Genomic DNA, 14889 nt, shown 5'->3' with positions numbered 1-14889 from the left:
ACATTGAAACAGTCACCTGCTACTCCTTATTTTAAGTTTTGTATAAAAATTGACAGCTCATGTTCATGGCCATGTGAATCAGAGGTCTGGATTAATATTTAATAAAATGAAATAAAAGAACCCTTTTCTCTCATTACATGATAGTTGATGGAAGGTGTGAGGCCTACTGGGGCAAGTGGTTGGTGTTTTTTTTCCCTTTTTTCCCCCAGACTCTTGTCTGATAGAATCATAGAACCATAGAATGGTTTGGGACCTTTAAAGATCATCTAGTCCAACCCCCCTGCAATGAGCAGGGACATCTTCAACTAGATCAGGTTGCTCAGAGCCCCATCCAACCTGACCTTGAATGTTTCCAGAGATGGGGCATCCACCACCTCTCTGGGCAACCTGTGCCAGTGTTTCACCACCCTCAGCATAAAAAATTTCTTCCTTATATCTACTCTGAATCTATCCTCTTTTAGTTTAAAACCGTTACCCCTTGTCCTGTCACAACAGGCCCTACTAAAAAGTCTGTCCCCATCTTTCTCATAAAGCCCCCTTTAAGTACTGAAAGGTTGCAGTAAGGTCTCTCCAGAGCCTTCACTTCGCCAGGCTGAACAACCCCAACACTCAACCTGTCCTAATAGGAGAGATGTTCCATCCCCCTGATCATTTTTGTGGCCCTCCTCTGGACCCGCTCCAGCTGGTCCGTGACTTTCTTGTGCTAAGGACTCCAGAGCTGGACGCAGTACTCCAGGTGGGGTCTCACCAGAGCAGAGCAGAGGGGCAGAATCCCCTCCCTTGACCTGCTGGCCATGCTTCTTTTGATGCAGCCCAGGATACTATTGGCCTCTGGGCTGCGAGGGCACATTGCTGGCTCATGTCCAGCTTTTCACCCACCAGTACCCCCAAGTCCTTCTCAGCAGGGCTGCTCTCAATCCCTTCATCCTCCAGCCTGTATTGATACCGGGGGTTGCCCCGACCCAGGTGCAGGACCTTGCACTTGGCCTTGTTAAACCTCATGAGGTTCACACAGGCCCACTTCTTGAGCTTGTCCAGGTTCCTCTGGATGGCATCCTGTCCCTCAAGCATGATGTCAAGGCTCCATATAGGGGTACAAGAAGTGGAAAAAAAAGAATCATAACAGGGAACAGGAATTAATTTACAGCTTTGGGGAACTAATGATGGGGACAGTATTGTAAACACTCCAGAAGTAGGAACAGTTCCAGCAGGATGAGAGAGAAGTCTTCCAGGAGGAAACACATCACAATGCATAGGAAGGGCAGTGTTTTAACAGCTGTTGTTGAATAGTTGTTTAGAGGCACACTCAAAAAAATATTTGCTTCTTTGTCTCCACAGCTGGACTCTGCTTCTGTATTGCCACATTCTTATCATTCTTCTCCCTTCTGGAAACTGAACTCTACTGTTTCTTAGAGTGGTTTAGCATTTTGTAGAACTATCTGAGAATGGTGTAGGAGTTTAACTTTGACATAAATTTGTAAAGCTATTTTATGTAGGTTTTTTTTGAAGAAAATTTGTTACTTTCATATCTCTGAAGGATATGAAAAGGATATAGTTCCTTTGTTTTAAGAGCTGAATAAATTTGACACCTTAATTGAAATATTATGCAGTGTATTCCTTTCCTATGCAAGCAAAGACATTTATTACAAAATTTAAATGTATGTGAAGAAACAAGTCATATAATTAGTTTTAGTCTTTCTTTCTGTTCTTTGTCATCTGACTATGAAAGCATTATTGTCCTCAATGGCAATCTTGCATGTGTGACTGTGGGGGGGAAAAAAGAGTTTAGACTGGTTACCTGAGCCTTAATGACAGTTTTGACCTTTTCTTGTGTATAAAGTATTGGGGAAGTATGTTGATAAAATTAGTTACAAAATAGCAGAGTATGCATCTTGGGTTTTTGTGTCATGGAAATAGGCTTAGCAACCTTTCTTCTTCCATCATTGTAGTGGTATCTGCTATGTACGCTTTTATTTAGTCAAGGAGGTGTTTCATATACCAAGACTCAAAATGAATTTTAAAAAATCTGATTAGTTTGCAGTCTGTTTGAAGACCTCCTCAATATGCTCTTGAAAAGAGCATTTAACTTTTGACTATTTTTGAAAAATCATAATAGTAGTAGTTTTTAAGTGATTTTTTGATTTGCCTATTGTGCAGCAGTGATTTAAATTTTCATTATTTAAAGGTATAATATGCAAAATTAGAAACAAGTTTTCATTGTCTATGCTTGAGAATTTTATCCTTATAGCATCTTGAACTTCTTCAAGCATAAGCATCCATGATGTCGTTGCAGCTTTTTTTGCTAGAAAGTATTATTTCCTGTTTAATGTGTTGCTGAGTTTGTGGATTCAGACTCAGAATTGTCTCTGTATTCCTTCGACAGTATTGCTGCAATTCAGAGACTGTAGGTAAATTCAATTTTCCGGCGAAATAGTAATCTGATGTTATATCCTGTTACATGGTGGTTTTCATGTGTGGGGTTTTTTTTCCTACCCACCCTGATTTTCACCTAGTGTCCTGGCAATCTATGGTGGCTTCTTGATTCTCTGGAGAAGAAGTGAGGAGCTGTGTTTTCTGGGTAGCTCAGACCAAGCCATAGGAAAATCTACTGAATCTGAATCGTAGAAGTCACTTCTGTCTGTTTTGTATGCCACACAGTAATTTGTTCTTGTACTCTTGGAACATGGACATCATTCATGGCTCCTTGTCGGTCACTGTTGAACTTGCTCAGCAAACATGCTCTGAGAGGTCATTTTTTTGGCTCTTCATGGACATCACTGCTGGTTTTTATCCTAATTGAGTGCTAGTTTCTTTTCTTCCAGAGTAAAGGAAAGAAAGGAACATTCACCTAGATGCTTGTTCTCCAAATTAATGTTAAATGGCATTGCTAGAGTGCTTACATGACACTCCAAAGGTATTATGAGAATCTGGATATTGTGCTCTCTACTTTTTGAGAGCCTTCTCTTCAAAAAAGGACTTTTATTGGGAAATGGCTTGGACCAGCATTAATGTTTCAAACGCCACTAAAGCATGAATGGTTGTACATTACATTACGTTCTGAAAAAAAATGGTTGATATAGCTAACATTTATGTAGCCTGAAGCTGCAAGCTTTCTTGTAGGTTTTCTTATCCCTGGTGCATACAAGTAGTGCTTCCTACAAATAAGTCCAGGCTTCCCCTAGGAGGAGGATAATAGCAGAGAGCATTAGACAGATACCCTTCAAATGACGTCGTCAAAACTGTCTTCACAGAACTCATCCGAATCCTTTAAAAATAATGTTCATTTAAAGTAAATGATCAAATACCTTAGGCCAGTTGAAGAGACTGTGCTGAAGCAGAAAGGCTTTTTTCCACACCAAGGGAGGAAGGGAGAAAAGAGCTTTGCTTTGTGTATTTATACATTTGCTGATATGGTAGGGGGAGGGTTTCAGATAGCCTGTATGCTATATGCATGAAAATGGAGTTGATGAATAGAAGCCATACACAAATTATGTGTATTGATGGGTGTTTTTTTGTTAAGAGATTATTCTTGCTCCTCTGTAATCTGGAATATTACACAGCATCCTAAGAAAATTAACCTTAGGTTGGTCTCAGTAAAGGGTGTTCAGTGTGCAGTCTGTGGAGGTGAATTTGTTACAGACTAACTCATCCTTAGTCATAAGTAATTCTGTCATCAAACAGCTCAGTCCTATGGTCTTTGCCATTCCCCTTCAGAAGAGCAGCTTTTTTGAATCTTAGCTTCCATCTGAAGACCAGAGGCTTGCCATTATATGGGCCTTACTGTCTGTCACTGTGTTAATAAACCACCCTGAAATATTCAGAATACTAGTAGTGCATAGACCTGTTAGGATTTAGCAGCATTGTGCTCTCCTCTTCCATCTGATAGTAGGGAATAGTTAAGTTTGGAGTATGTATGTCCCTCTACGTTTGATCTTCTGGTTGTGGGGAGCCTATGAGAGTTTTGCGTGATCAGTGTTACTCCTAAATGCTGAGTTTCTTATGTTCATTGGCAGTGTGCTTGAATATACGCTCCAGAAGTACTTGAATGGAAGAACAGAAGGCCCAGTGACTTTCCAAATTAGAAAATGCTGTGGAAAATTTGCCTTTTGGAGAATGTACTGCTGTTATTTGTAGCAAAGTTTACAAGTTTGCGAAAACAAAGATGCTAAGCCCTGGCAGTAGTTTCTGGGGGCTACAGGTGTGCATCTGAAATCATAGAATCATAGAATCATTGAGGTTGGAAAAGACCTCTAAGATCATCGAGTCCAACCGTCAACCCAACACCACCATGCCCACTAAACCATGTCCCTAAGCGCCTCATCTACATGTCTTTTAAATACCTCCAGGGATGGGGACTCCACCACTTCCCTGGGCAGCCTGTTCCAATGTTTAACCACTCTTTCAGTAAAGAAATTTTTCCTTACATCCAATCTAAACCTTCCCTGGCGCAACTTGAGGCCATTTCCTCTCGTCCTATCGCTTGTTACTTCGGAGAAAAGACCAACACCCACCTCGCTACAACCTCCTTTCAGGGAGTTGTAGAGAGCGATGAGGTCTCCCCTCAGCCTCCTTTTCTCCAGGCTGAACAACCCCAGTTCCCTCAGCCGCTCCTCATCAGACTTGTTCTCCAGACCCCTCACCAGCCTCGTTGCCCTTCTCTGGACACGCTCCAGCACCTCAACGTCCTTCTTGTAGTGAGGGAATGTAGCTATATGCAGAATTACCTATAAATCTAAAGCTTCATAATTCCTAACATGTACACTAAATGTGTGGGGCTTCCTCTGTTCTATTTACTGTTTGGTAGCATTTTTTTTTTTACTTTTGAAAATCTCTTGATATTGAAGTAAAAGAAGATAACCTTTTCCTTTCTCCCACAGATCCAGACGTTTAATGTTGAGGCACCATGCCAGACCGTGGAAGATTTAACGAATGGGGTTGTGATGGCCCAGGTTCTTCAAAAAATGTAAGAAATCGTTTATTTAACGAATTAAATACACACAGTTCTATTATCTGTACATTTTTCTGTATTTAAGTGTATTTTATTTCAAGCTTGGCTGGTATTCCATAAAGATGTGGCTTTTCCTATGCTTAGACAGTACTTTAATCTGGAACATGACTAATATGGTTTTATCTCTATAGTTTTCAGATAATTATCTTAAATGCAAAAAAAAAAAGTTTTGTTTTAAGGAGGTATTTATGCAAGTGTGAGCTTACTGGAAAGCAAGTTGGATTAAAACTAAGCTTACAAATTCAAACTTTTTAAAAAGTTGGAACCAGTGCAAGGTCATTGTTTGAAACGACAGTCAGTATATCAGTAAAGTTAGAATTAGTTTCATGCAATAAAACTTCTGTGATAAACTGAATGGAGCTGACAATTTAGTTGTTTGCAAAGATACTACATTCTTGAAAGTAAGTGAAGGAATAATAGCTGTTACACTAGATAATGTTTTTGTTCTTTTGAACTTTAAGATCAAATAGGATAAAATGCATTAGTTCAACATCTAGGGTGTTTCTGGGGACTACAGGTATGCGTCTGAAATGTAGCTATATGCAGAATTACCTATTTCCACAGAAACACAACTTTTTATCATTCATTAGAAACTTAAGCAACATTTACCAAAGTCAGCAGTCCAAATTAAGTATGCCACTTCTTGCAGACCTATTTTTTTAAAAAAAGATATGCTTTATTCCTTTTAACATGAAGAGGGTACTATATTGAGTGTAAATGCAGAATAAAATGTTTTCTATGTAATTCGTTTAGAATGAAGACTGGACAGGTACAGAATAGATATGAACAGCTTTCTTGTAGAGTTGTTCTGGTTTGCATCAAAGAATTGTAGAATAGTTGAGGTTGGAAGGCACCTCTGGAGTGTTTAATCCAACTCACCTGCTCAAAGCAGAGTCTGCTGTAGCAAGTTGCCCCAGGATTGTGTCCAGTCAGATTTTGAGTATATGGAAGGATGGAGACTTCACAGCACCTCTGGGCTACCTGTTGCAATATTCAATTGCCCTCACAGTTTAAAAAACAAACAAACAAACAAACAAAAAAAAAACCAAAAAAGAAGGGGGCATTTTTTTCTTTATGTCCAGATGGAAGTACTTGTCTTTCGATTTGTGCCCTGTGCCTCTTGTCTGTTCACTGAACACCACTGAGAAGATTATGTGAGGGTATAAAGAAGAAGGAGCTATCAGGTATTTATACACAGGATTGATAAGATCCCACTGAGCCTTCTCTTCTTAAGGCTAAACAAACACAGCTTGCTCAGTCTCACCTTGTATGACAGATGCTCCAGTCTGTTAATCATCTTAATTGCCCTTTGCTGAGCTTCCTTGTATGTCCAGGTCTCTTTCATATTGGGGAGCCCAGGAGGCAGCACTTCAGATGTGGTCTCACCAGAGCTGAGTAGTACCTCCTTTGGCCTGCTGGCAGTGCTATTCCCAGTGCAGCCCAGGATGTGGTTGGCCTTCTTTGCTACAAGGACACATTGCTGGAATGTGTTCAGCTTGGTTTCTACCAAGCTGCGTCTCTGCAAAGCTGCTTTCCAACCAGTTGGCCCCCAGCATATACTGGTGCATGGGGTTTGCCCTTACGTTTACTGAAAGGCATAAGGTTCTTGTCAGCCCATTTCTCCAGCCTGTCAAGGTCCTTCCAAATAGCAGCATAACTATCAGGTGTATCAAACACTCCTTCCAGTTTTGTATTACCTGAAAACTTCCACTCTGTTCCATCATCTAGGTCACTGTTAAGGACATTTAATAGTATTGACCCCTTGGGTATGCGGCTAGTGGATTGGCCTCCAGCTGGACTTCATGCTGCTGCTCGTAACCCTTTGAGCTTGCAGTTCAGCCACTTTTCAACCCATGTCACTATCCACTTACCCAGGCCATGCTTCATCAGTTTGTCCATGATGATGTTATCCTGATCAGGTGGTCTGTAGCGGGCACCTATAACAATGCCACCTATGTTCGTCTGCCTAGTCATCCTGATCCATAATCTCTCAGCTGGCTCATCATCCATCCCAAGGCAGCTCTCTCACATGAAGGGCATCTCCCTGTCACTGCCCTCTCAGCTTGTTCTTCCTAAAGAGCCAGTATTCATTCATGGCAGCAACCTTGTCATGGGAGCCATCCTACCATGTCTTCATGATCCCAATGAGACTGTGGCCTTGTAACTACACACAGAGCTCTGTTTCCTCCTGTTTGTTCTCCATGCATTAGCGCACAGGCACTTCACATGTGCATCCAGTCTTGTTGATTCCCAAGAATGAGAGCTTTCCCTGTAATGTTTTTCCGTAGGCCTTTCCTTCTTTTTGTGCATATGCTTGGGGTGACCCCACTTCAGCCCTGTTTTGTTGACTATGAGGTATCTCTTGTTCATGTTGTCCCACACGCTTTGCTTGCCAACAGAGTCCACTACTTTGTTGCTTGATGTTTGGTTGTATTTTCTCTTCTCTATTGTTCCTTGTTTAAAACTGTTCTTACCAGGTTGGCCAGCCTGTTGGCAAAGATGCTTCTGCCCACCATAGTCAGGTGGGTTCCATCTGTTCCAAGCAGTCCTTGATTCTCAGAGAGGGTTCTGTGGTCATAGAAACCAAGACCCTGCTGCCAACACCAGTTCACAGCTGGTTGTTGACCTGCGGGATCTGTCTGCCTCTCAAGCCCTTCCTGCTAACTGGTGTGACTGGGGAGAACACCACTTGGGCCTTGACCATAGCTTCCAGAGCCACATAATCACACTTGGTACTTTCCAGGTCTCCCTAGCTGTATAGCTGGTGCCCAGGTGGGAGAGCAGAAGGAGTAATAATCTGAGGGCTGGACAAGCTTTGGCAGTCTTTCAACAATGCCACGAATTCAAGCATGAGCATTTGACTTACAGATTCAGTTGTTAATAAACAGGTGTTGGTAAATCCATAAAACACACTTTCTTTTTATCATAAAACCATTATCTTTGAATTTCAGGTTAAAGTACCATTGAATGGAATTCTCCAGTGCTAACTATGTTATCTCGGAGGAAGAAATTCAGCCTGTGCTTTAGCTTATCTTTTTTTGTGTAATTTTTTGTATTATTCTGTAAGATTCACTGTTCGTTTCTGTTCAGATGTGTAGGTTACTGGTCCCTCTGACTAGAATTGGTATGAAATACAGTAAGATAAGATGCCTGTACACAATCAGTGTTGATTATTTTACAGAGTGCTGTACTCTAGGAGTAAAGATTGGAAGAAAAAGAAAATATTTGAACTGTCTATGAGTAGACTGTCTGCCTAAAATCATGTAGCTTATGCTGTTTAGAGCAGATAGAAGTACCATAGCTTGCTTCCGAATTACATCCTCTTTTTCTTCACGTTTTTTTGTAGCCTTCACTGATGTTACTTGTGTTTTCACTGTCCATTGGTATCCCTAGAACAGCATGATTCCCTGTTTTGTGCTACCATCCTTTCATCCCACTCTGGAGACTGTTTAGTACCAGGTGTCCCTCTTGTTTTAATTCTTTCTTTGTCTGTCATACCGGCCTTGGTAAATGTAAGAGATGGTATATATTTTCATTTGTCATCTGTGCATTGTGCCCCACTTAATGAATTATTCATTTCTTATATTATACATTGCAGCGTGCTGTGTATGTTTTGACACATGCAGAACACAAAAACCTTGCTTTTGTATATCGCTGGGGGAGGGAAATTTTTGTAAACAGACATTTCTTAAAGCAGCTTACTGTACCACTGTTAAAATGAGTAATAATCATGAGTTATACTACATGCTCTGTGGGTTGGTTTTCTTCAGAAGAATATTTCTGTCTCTTGGCATGTATGATGTGGAGAGATGATTGCTTAAATAAAGGAAAATTTGCATACAGAATAAGATGGAGATGGTATAAATGAGCACTGCTGAAAACAACATCACATGAAGTGATACAGCATTAAGAACTGCATAAGTATCTTGTGCTCTGAAGAAAAGTCCCAGTTATCTGCAGTACTATTCAGATACTAGGCAGCAATCAACTGATACAGAAATACCTTTATAAACCTGGAAGGTTACCCAGTGCAAGAGATTGTCCAAGTTTGGATCTAGGCTCAGGAGCTTACTGAATTCAAAATGCTTGGTTCAAACAAGTCATCTCATGGTAATGATGATGCTCCATTCAGTTCTCTGCTGCCCTTGTTTAGTGCAGTACCTCTTCAAAATGAGCTGGTAGGTTTTGTAATCACAGCTGCTCAGTTCTCAACCACACATTTTCATATTTGCTTAGGTGATGCTTTTTCAAACGCTGTGAGAAATGACAGCATCTTTCAAAATGACATGGACTAAGGGAGTTAAAGAACTCTGAATATGATTGAATCATGATAAGAGGGAGACTTATTCGCAGCAAGGGCTGTGAATGACCCAATGTCTGGACACCCCTTTTAAAATGTATTTGTAGAAATTCTGATGGAAATTTTTTTTTCAGATTCGATTTCCATTAGTTTGATAGAGAGAGAAAGCATTGCTGTTGGTATTAATTCTGAACCTTAACTGGACTTTCGAGGACAGAAATGAAATTATAACGGTACACTAGGAATGATTCTGAGGTAATTTATGGATGAGGAAAGGATGATCGTTCTAGATTTGCTTGGTGTTGATACCCAACCTGTTGCTTTTCTGCTTGTTGTATTCCTGGCAAAGTGTTTTTGCAATATGCTACTAATTATTGTGTAATCTGCATGGAGGTGCTGTAAAGAGAATTGTTGGTACTGTTCTGACCACTGTTACATGTTGATGATTTAGAGTGGATTGCTTATCAGCTGCTGGACCCTTGGATACTTCCATGAGGTTTGTATACTTAAAAAGAAAAAATGAATGGGATCTGTGGGAGAGGACTACCACACTGAGTTTAGATTTAATTCTCAGGGATGTTCCTTATATATGTCTGATGACATATATAAAGATGTAGGTAGCCCAAGACTTCCATCAAGACAGTGAAGGCCAGTTGCTGGTCCATGCGTTACTTTTATTGCAGTAGTCACTAAGAAAAGCTGCTTAGTTGCTATTGAAGTACAGACTTCCAGAGTGGAATGAGTTGGATCTGACCCTGAAATCGTGTTACTCTTCCTCAGCTGATGCCCTTATTGTTGAAAATTGGGTATGCAATATTAGCCATCCAGTCAGTCCAAATATAATTCTGCTTGTGGGCAGTTGTTTATGCTTACCCATGTTGCTTCTTAGAGTCATTATCTACAATGAAAATGGTAAGTTAAGAATTGGCATATTCATGGCACTGCAGCCTTGAAGCAGCTGAAGATGTTAGTGACCAAGTGCAATCCTTAAAATGATAAGATACAGTCCTTTAGAAAGTCCTGTTGGTCTTTTTTGCTGGTGAAGCACAGGTAATTAGGCATATCTGCTTTCTCACTCAGCTGCATAAACACTTCATAGTTGTGAGTATGTTGTAAGCAAAGCTTACTTGGCAATTCCCAGAAGACCTGTCTGAAAGATACTAGGGTGCTTTTTGGACTCCACACCTTAAATGGAATCAAGTGGGACTACATGGGGCTTGAACTCTCTTTTTTTTTTTTTCCTCGTTACTGTGCAGATGATTTTGTTGTGGTTGAGTGGAAGTTAGGCAAATCAAGACTTTCTGCAAGGAGAGCCATTGGTTTCATGTAAAAGCTGAATGTGAGCCGCCTTCATCTCTAGTAGATCTTGTATGTATTCGAATCAATTTCATTCTTAGGTCTACCTATCTTCTGAGGGCAGAGAGGCCATTTGAAAGCTATTTGAAAACGTCTATTTCAAAACCACATGAAACTCTGGTTAAGACATTGCTTTTTCTGTTTCATAGTTTAAGATTCTGTCATTTGTGCTAGAACTGCACTGTTTTTGAATGGGAGTAATTTGGAGTCATCAACTTAACTAGTAATTAAAGCTGTTCTTCCAGCTATATGTTTGCAGATGTCATGCAGAGGAGAGGAAATATGCCATAATCTTCACCAGAATCTGTAAAAGAATGTGTAAAAATAGCGATTGGAATGTGTCAGTAGAGAAACATTGCTGTTTGTGATCTCTCTCCATTGCTGTGTATTGTATCATGGGCTACTTGCAGACCTTGATGCATTGTGAAGAAGACATTGTGGGGAAGATGGAGTATAGGAGATACTGTGCATCAGGTACAAAGTGTGGCTACAGAGTCTGTGCCCTAATATTAGTACTGATGTAATTGCTGGTTTACATCATATATGATACAGATGTCATTTGAATCTCCAGACACATTCATAGTTTTCTTGAGCTTTTGCCAAAAGATCTCATGGCATCTTGCCGTTAAAAAAAGAGCTCAGTCCAGAACCATTCTATCTGTAAAGGATACAGCAGTAAATCTAATAGTACTAGGTGGCAAATGCAGCAGTGTAAGTCCAGAAATTAGAATATTTCCCGTGAAACTCTGACCTGGCCTACCACACTGACTCTTAAGAGCCTTATGCTTACAAAAAAAGAAAGGTGTTTCTTTTTTCCCCTGACTATATTAACTTCATATGCTGGATGAAATATGAGCCTTTCCTTATATTATGTTGACCTACTCCTTTAAAACCAATTATTTGTAGTGCATTCTCTCTCCTTAGTTCTGATCATAGCATTTTCAAAATTCTGTATGATATAAGGAAAATTTGATTTAAGTGAACAGTAGAAAATGTTAGCCTTTTAGATGATCTTGGAATTTGGGGGCAAAAGAGTCTTGGGAGTTGTCTTGAAGAAGCAACTTATGGAAGGTGCTTGCAAGAAAAAGGAAGAGAGGGAAGAAGTTTATAGAAATAGAATTATACTCTACAAGCAGTAGGTGTTCTGTTCTTTATCTTGATTGCCTCATCAAAAGTGCAGAAGACAGAAAAACTTTTAAGGAAGGGTGTTCACAAAAAGGTTTGTCTAGGGTTACTGTGAAAAGAGATTTGCAAAAACTGATAGTGTTTGGTAGATGAAATAATAGTAAAGTGTGTTCTCAGTAGTAAATACTTAACTTCAGTGATACTTTTTAACTCTTCTCACAGTATGAAGTCAACATACGGTTGTTTGGTCTCAAGCTTCCCATCTTGAAGTTGAATAGTTGTAAGCAGTGTATAGCAGTAGGGATCCGTAATATGTGGAAACATATTTTGTAACACTTTCAAGCAATGCAAGCAAATACTGCTCCAGCACTGGCTGATGAATTAGAGGAAGAAGAATTTACAGAGGGAGAAACTGGCAAAATGCATTCCAAATACAGCAGCTTTCTCAAAAGTATTGGCTACTCACGGCACACAAATGAAGCCATGCTGTCAACAGGGTGCAAGGTCTTGGAAAAGTGAGTAGTAACAGGATTCTGAACTACTATATGCAGGCCATGTGTTGGGTACAGAGGTAGTCATTTAAGTAACCTCAGCCTGAGATAGGGGCTTAATCACTAAGGTATCCTCACAGTTTCTGTAACGTGTTTTTAATGAATACTCTACATTTTTTGTGTTTCAGAGATCCATCTTACTTTGATGAAAATTGGCTGAACAGGATCAAAACAGAAGTAGGAGATAATTGGAGGCTAAAGGTATTTGACTGACTTTGTCTGTGAATCTGTATTTCAGTTCTTAATACAATACTGTATCTAAATAGTAGCATATTTCTAGATTAAGACCTTGCTTTATAGTACAGCGTTTTGAATTTTAGACCATTTTAATTACACTTACTTGTTTTTTATGTTGTTGTAGTCCTGCACAGTTTAGCAAAGAAAAGACATTTTTAGTTTGTAAATAGGTTTCAATAATTTAAAAGGAAAATATTAAAGTAAATTTTATGCATCAATTACCTCTCTTTGTTTTTCAAATGTTGAATGAAAGATTTTTTTAAATGCAAAGTGTGAAAGTAGCATTAAAAAAAAAAGAGCTCTGAGAAGCAGCTGCATAAAAATAGCACAATAATAAGCAATTTATTTAAATAAAAATAGCAAAGTGTTGTTTCCTTTTACTTTGTCAGCTCTGCACAACTACTGAGCTTTAGGAGAGGAAGTAGTGTTTTTTCTGTGTTGTTTGTACTCAGCATGTTTTTTAACCACGGTCTATTTGCTGGGTCATTTGTATCACTTGGTATTCTGGTACTTTCTCTGCAAACCTTAAGGCAGTAGAATTTACAGTGCTACGGCTGAGGAGCATTTTGGTTTATAAAACCTGAAGAACATAGTTTTACATGCAGATATTAGTGTAGTTTCTGACCAGTTTTGTTGAGAGAATGATATATGTGCCTTTCTAAGTTGCCATTTCCAGCCTGACTGCTTGGGGTCACAAAATAGTGATGGTTTGTCTGTTAGTTCATGTTTCCTATAAAACCACCAAAAACCCTTCTGAGCACCTGGGAAAGGGCTACAACTGTGAAATGCTCTAGTACTTACAGGCTCGTCAACATCACTGGCTGAATAGAAGGGACACAAAGATAAGCGCTGCCTGGGACAAGGATGGAGAATACTGTTGCTGTATATGTTGTGACTTGGCCAGCAGACCTGTCAGCGTGGTCTCTGCTGCCTGGCCAGCTGTGTGCAAGTCTGGGCTGCTTTAGAATGTTTTGTCTACCAGGGCTGCCAGCAAAAATGTGGGTACACTGAGGAGAATACATTGACTGGCTGGTGAATAAAAGACATGATTCCTAAAAAAGCTTTGTTAGTTCTGCTGCTTGTAGAGCAGTTAATTTAAATGAACTTTTCAAAGAAGCATATGGAGTTGCAAGTGAACATCTGGATACAAGGTTTTATTTTTCTCTCAAATATTTCTGTGGCTTTTTTCTAAGGAATATTGAAGTCATAGAATCATAGAATCATTAAGGTTGGAAAAGACCTCTAAGATCATCGAGTCCAACCGTCAACCCAACACCACCATGCCCACTAAACCATGTCCCTAAGCGCCTCATCTACATGTCTTTTAAATACTTCCAGGGATGGTGACTCAACCACTTCCCTGGGCAGCCTGTTCCAATGTTTAACCACTCTTTCAGTAAAGAAATTTTTCCCCACGTCCCGTCTAAACCTTCCCTGGCGCAACTTGAGGCCATTTCCTCTCGTCCTATCGCTAAGTCTTGGCTGTTAAATTTGGAGAACAACAAAACAAGAACTGTTTGTTATAATAGCATTTCAGCTGATTGAAAGCGGAGCAGCAGCTTCTGTAACTCATGGAGCTTGAGGAATAAATTTTTTTATGTCTTCCACCAAATTGGCAGATACTAAGGCTTAGCAAGTGTGAATAAAAAAAAAGAATCTGCACAATCTAGTAACTTCTTTATATGATTGAGGTTGGAAAAACATCAGGTCAAATTTCAGTTTCTTGCTGATGTCATTCCTTCCTGTTTTTCATATATCCATGTAAATGAGAACTAAAGACTGATTATTTTTTTGTTTAAAAGAGATGTATACTCCAGCTTTTTGTATACATTTTTATGTACCACTTCCCTTTTCATGAAGAGTACTAAAAGGCACAAATGTGATATATTAACTCTTATTTTGTAAACAGGAAAGTAATCCTATACTTTGGCAACTGTTCTTCTTTATATGTGAGTAAACACTGTTAGTAATCTAGTTGTTCAAATGTCTATCAGTCAATCCATCATTTATAGTCTGGCTTGTAGGAACACTTTCAATCTGTGCACTTCTATTCGTCACTAGATTTAAAATGTAGGCAACATACTTCTACATGACTTGATTATATAGATTTCCCTTCATATTTTAAGAAGCACCATGAGAAATGGTAATTGGGTTATCTTACTACCTCACAAGTCATGATAATGAGCTGAATTATATTCTTGTTGCTAAACATGGTTGCTCTTTGCCTCTGATATCATATGGTGTAATAGTCACCACTTGTACAAGGTCTCGGTATCATGAACTGCGTAAAGGAGCCAGTCTAGTAGGGGAAA

The 14889-nt window shown here is 39.5% G+C and overlaps 1 protein-coding gene across 2 annotated transcripts in view; it reads left to right on the top strand.

Annotated features, from left to right (window-relative positions):
• Positions 1–14889, top strand: part of LOC143172501 (protein Hook homolog 3) — a 94326-nt gene that overhangs the window by 10779 nt on the left and 68658 nt on the right. For both annotated transcript variants that reach the window (XM_076362040.1, XM_076362041.1), the window contains exons 2-3: positions 4878–4963; positions 12469–12541. In XM_076362040.1, coding sequence (XP_076218155.1) covers positions 4878–4963; positions 12469–12541 — 159 coding nt within the window. The remainder of the gene's footprint in view (positions 1–4877; positions 4964–12468; positions 12542–14889) is intronic.

This window comes from Aptenodytes patagonicus, chromosome Z (genome assembly GCF_965638725.1).
Source record: "Aptenodytes patagonicus chromosome Z, bAptPat1.pri.cur, whole genome shotgun sequence".
In the NCBI taxonomy this organism is placed as follows: Eukaryota; Metazoa; Chordata; class Aves; order Sphenisciformes; family Spheniscidae; genus Aptenodytes; species Aptenodytes patagonicus.
The sequence above is the reverse complement of the archived record's forward strand: the minus strand, read 5'-3'. Positions and strand labels throughout refer to the sequence as shown.